The 4960-nt window shown below is 40.4% G+C and overlaps 1 protein-coding gene across 1 annotated transcript; it reads left to right on the top strand.

Annotated features, from left to right (window-relative positions):
• The first annotated feature begins 573 nt into the window (after window positions 1–573).
• On the top strand, window positions 574–1242 carry LOC137245965 (uncharacterized). Its single transcript, XM_067777130.1, has one exon. The coding sequence runs from the start codon at window positions 574–576 to the stop codon at window positions 1240–1242; it is 669 nt and encodes a 222-aa protein (XP_067633231.1).
• The last annotated feature ends 3718 nt before the right edge of the window (window positions 1243–4960 follow it).

Genomic DNA, 4960 nt, shown 5'->3' with positions numbered 1-4960 from the left:
ATTCGAACCCGCGATCTTAAAATCAGTAGGCCGATATAACAACAAAAATTGTTAATACATCCCAGAGCACGGGGAAAAAAAGTGTCAATAAAATATGACACTATGGCAGCATTGCCAACAACCAAGTCCAATTTTCACAGCCATTCTGCAACAGATGTCGCAGTGTTGTGAATATCAATTGGCACGAACCAGAATAGAAGTAGGATTAATGAAGACAAACAAAAAACCGCTGTGGTGGCTGAATGGTTATAGCAGCGGAGCCTAAACGTTGCCGATGAAGGAATTTAGCAGTTCCCGAAATGGATCTATACAACGAGCTTTGGCAGTTGTCTAAATTTTTTCTTTCTTCTATTCTAATTTAAAAATTTTTTCAATTAAGAAAAAATTTATCATAACAATAATAATGATAAAAAATTATTGTTGGGCCTTGAGCTCGATTCGAACCCGCGATGATAAATAAGATATTTATATTGATATATTTACATATGTCCATAAAGCTGCTTCTATCAAGCAATCAATATGCCCTTATGAGACACTAAAGTCCATTCTTTCTCCATACAGGGTATCATGGACATGGAAGTGGATGAAGCCGCCCCAAAACCCACCATCCGCTCAGCGGTTACCGTTCCCCGAGCACGCGCAACCCCGACAGCAGCGCCGCGCAACACTGCATCCCGAGCAACGGGCCCACCGGACCAAAGTCCTCGTCCTGCATCGCAGAGGCCCAACATAGCGGCCACTCCGCAAACGCCACAAAGGGATCCGGTAGTGGCACATGGCGTGCGCTGCCCACTCTGCCGCCGCCCACATGCGCTACGCCTATGCGCAATATTTCGTGGCATGCAACCGATTCAACGGCAGCAGGTGGCACAAGCGCACGGCCATTGTCTAAATTGCTTGGCATTGTGGCATGCAACGACGGAGTGTACCTCCAGCACATTATGCCAACTGTGTGACAGGCCACACCATACGCTGCTCCACCGGACATCAAGGCGCAACGTCGCCGTCGTGCCATCACCACGCAACAACGTGCGTCAACGGCCACGCACTCATCACCAACCACAAGCACCACTTCCCTATTGGCAGCAGAACCAGCATCCAAGGCAGTGGACCCACCCAGGGGCCCGCTATCGCCCTCAAGCATCACCTCGTCGACCATCAACCACGCAGCGCAGCCGTCGCCCATCAGGGCTAAGTAACGTCGTGGCAACCCTGCAGCAGCTACAACGATTGCTAGGCTGATCACTCGCCTAGGGGGGCCGGGATGGCTAAACGAGCGTGGCAACACCAGCACACTGGCAGATGCAACCCTGCCACCCACTTAACACACCACACACTGACACTAACACGTTCACACACATAAATTGTCACACCACACATATACATTCATATATAAACTTTTTCACAATTTGTAAAATTTTGTACGATACAGTCGATCTTGGCGCGCAATCGCAACGCATTTAAATATACCAATTTCGTTACTAAAATCATTCCTTTTCTTATCATTTTTTCTTTTATTTGTCTTGCGGATCTGATTCGATCGTTCGAGTGCAAGGTGAGTGCAGTGAACAGTGAAAAAAAAGGGCTAAAGGAATATCTACACTCTATGGATTTATTCAAAAAATTTAATATTCTTCCTGTGCGGGACTTATACTATTTTAAAGTTTTAAAAATTTTTTTTATAAAGAGCGGGTATACGCAAAGCCCAATATAAAACCTTTACAATCTGAGAAATAAGACGTTATCTCAAACAAAAGTTCTTAGCTTTCGCACCACACTTTTTCGTAACTTCCACACCATCGTATCATGTAATCTATATAACAAACTACCTGCTGAAATACGACTCATTAGAAGGCTACCAGCGTTTCTGAGAGAAGTGAAGCAATGGCTACTTATCACCTACAAGTACATTGGTGGATCCGCCCCTTTGCGCAATGAAGGTGGAATCGCCCCAGCTAGCTCAGTATATGGAGTCGCGGTTCTGAACCCTTTTTCCACCTTGATGCAGGGCGGATGTCACAATCATATTAATCATTTCCTCTCTCACCTCACCCCACAAGAAGCCCACCTTTCCTTGGACCGCTCGCTTCGCATCGCTCTGCACGTCCCCTTACCTTACATTTGCTCCAGTCCGTTCCAAACCTCCTACCCTTTATTCATCTTCACCCTCCCCACTCGATTGATTTAGCACACCATGTTAAATTCGTTTTTCTAAATTCAACATAACATTTTAATTAAGTTAAATATAGATAAGTACATACATATATCGCTCAACCAAAATTGTAAAAAAAATGAACTTTACTCTTGGCTTATTTACATGCAGGTTTAACAAACAAAAATTATAAAATTTTACGTTAGACTCAAATACATATAATTGCATCAAACAAAATTTTTTTACATCAATAAAGTATGGAATTTCGTGGAAATTTTAAATTTGCCTAATTCGGCTTACACAATATCATTTTTTTTTATGTGTTAATGTTATTAATTTCGCAAAGTATATCAGGACTTCCTGCCAACTCCGATAAACCAAACATTCACATCACTAAATATGAGCAAAAAAAAATTTACATTCCCTACAAGGGGCCTATCCTATCTAAAAGAGCTCTCTTTGGTGGTAAAGGGAGAGGCTGGGCTTTCTAGCCGCTATAAAAAAATAAGGTTGTATATATATAGTTTTATGTGCGTTTGGGTTAACGCGTGGGCATCGGCCACGATTTAATGTTTAAACATTTACGCTATATAAATAAATAAAAATAAAATTATATGAAAGTCTTACAACTAGACGTAATATACATAAGACATTTAATGGTACATATATTGAATTGAGGTTCCAAATATCGTTTGTTCGATTGGTTTCCGGCACGCAATAGTTTTATGGCAATGTTTCTTGAACGAATTATGGGTGAAAATTATAGCTTGGTTTGGTGAATACTGGTGTCTTGGCTTGAAAAATTTTCCTGGGTTCGCTAGAGCTTTCGTTATGGGAGAAGGTATCCCAGCTAGCGGAACAAAAAGGCACAATTTACCATAAGGTACAATGGTGTGCCTGAGCGCCAATTTGGCAATCACGCACTATGGAGTTCGCAATTACGTTGCTACAAAGCAAATATATGTATGAATGCGACATGGAAATTTAGACAGAGAAATTATAAAAAAAAACTAAGGAAAACATTCTTTTATAAAAAAATAACAGGAAGTGAATCGAAATTAACTTTTCATAGAAATCTGCACCTGTACACGCAATGCGCTGGGTCAGAATTGTTAGCAAAATTTATTCACAGAAATTGGGTTGGCGTGAATCACCAAAAGGGCGCGAAGCCAAAAGAAGATAATTGGAAAGGCCTAAGAAAAAAGGGTTTTGGGTTCAGATTGACTTACCATCTTAAAGCTGATGATTTACAACCATTAAAAAATCCGTAACTTATGGTCTTCCCTCAGTTTACTGGCTGCTCTGATTTTAAGTTTTAAATTATACGCGCGCTTTTTGTAGGATTATGGGCATAGCATCCTGCCCCACTGCACCGCAAAAATTCACACAACTCGACTTTGGTCCTTACTGGACTTTCGCGCACAGGGAAAAACAGTTTCACTTTCCGTTCACCGACTGTTAAAAACAAATTTTCACCGCGCACTCCGATGTGTACATGCCCACAGTTAGAATTATTGTTTTGTTCTGCCACTCTTATGCCCTATATATATACCAGCAGAATCCAACAGCAACACCGGTTCCACATACTCTTTCCTATTGTCCTCATATCCAATCTTAATCACACTTTCTTTACCCTATATCCATCCTTTTCCTGGACTGATCCTATTTTCCTTCATCATCCCTTTCGCTGCGGTCCGGCAACCCTCACCGAAAAGCTTTTACAAATTTCCCATATTGGGAATTTTGTTGTTTTCTTTAATTTGACGTTTGTCGCTTCTTTACATTTTCTCAACGTGTAAATTAAAGTCCGCGGATAAAATAAAATTTCTCGTATATGTTCCTTGACTAGATTAGGCGCGTGAGTATTTCTTTGTAAAAAGAAAGCAACGCGGCTCCTCGTACAGTGTTCATCTAGTGTATGCCGGTATCTGGAGTAGATTGGAGCAAGCTTATGATCCCATAGCGCGGTGACCCTGATATACTAAAAGAAATGGAGGTATGGAGTAGTGGTTGACTGCTAATAGCGTCCATCGACGACCAAAAGCCTCAGGATTGGTGATAAGTGGTAATAACTATGAAAATTTAAAGTAAGAATATTCGTAGTGAAGGTGGACAATTTTCATGTGGTTGTTGTACTTTTGAGGGTTTGTTTACCCAACAAATAAAATGTGCACTTATATAAGTGATTTCGCTTTTTATGCCCAAACTAATTTAATTTATTTTTTTTCTTTTTCAGTTTGGAAACTAGTAGACTCCGGCTTTGAGGCGTGGCGGGCGAGGTGTTGGAACCCTGGAATGCCCAGTTTACGGGAAGTATATATGACTAGTAAACACGTGGCTAAGAATTATTATTTTGCCTACTTTTATTCTGTATTTCTAGGTAACTGTGCCAACGACTTGGGAGTTCGGCCGTACCACTCGACCGGGCCAAGGTACGCCCAACGCGGGGAACACCCACACCCTGACATACTTGGTTTCAATCATAAGGGCATTGAAATTCTTTTGAGACCTATAGTATAAGTATCTGTTTCCATTAGCATCGAGGTTTTTTTTCTTTTCCATTTCATGAAAGTACCTTGACATCTGTAATTTTGAATTTTTTGTTTTAATATACATATTATACTTTTTCCTTATACATATTTATATCATTTCAATTGTAAGCAATTATAATTTGTTATTATTATGCGCCCCACAAGCATTTATAATACTAAACGAATGAAATGCCATTTCCTCTGCTCTTTGAATGAGCATCTAATGTCATTATCTATTTTCTTATTTGTATTTTTATTTCACATTGTAATACTCTAG

This window comes from Eurosta solidaginis, chromosome 3, assembly GCF_040869045.1.
Source record: "Eurosta solidaginis isolate ZX-2024a chromosome 3, ASM4086904v1, whole genome shotgun sequence".
In the NCBI taxonomy this organism is placed as follows: domain Eukaryota; kingdom Metazoa; phylum Arthropoda; class Insecta; order Diptera; family Tephritidae; genus Eurosta; species Eurosta solidaginis.
The sequence above is the reverse complement of the archived record's forward strand: the minus strand, read 5'-3'. Positions and strand labels throughout refer to the sequence as shown.

Bases quoted from the DNA above. Each gene is read 5' to 3' on its own strand.
- LOC137245965 (XM_067777130.1), top strand. From the start codon at position 574: ATGGAAGTGGATGAAGCCGCCCCAAAACCCACCATCCGCTCAGCGGTT.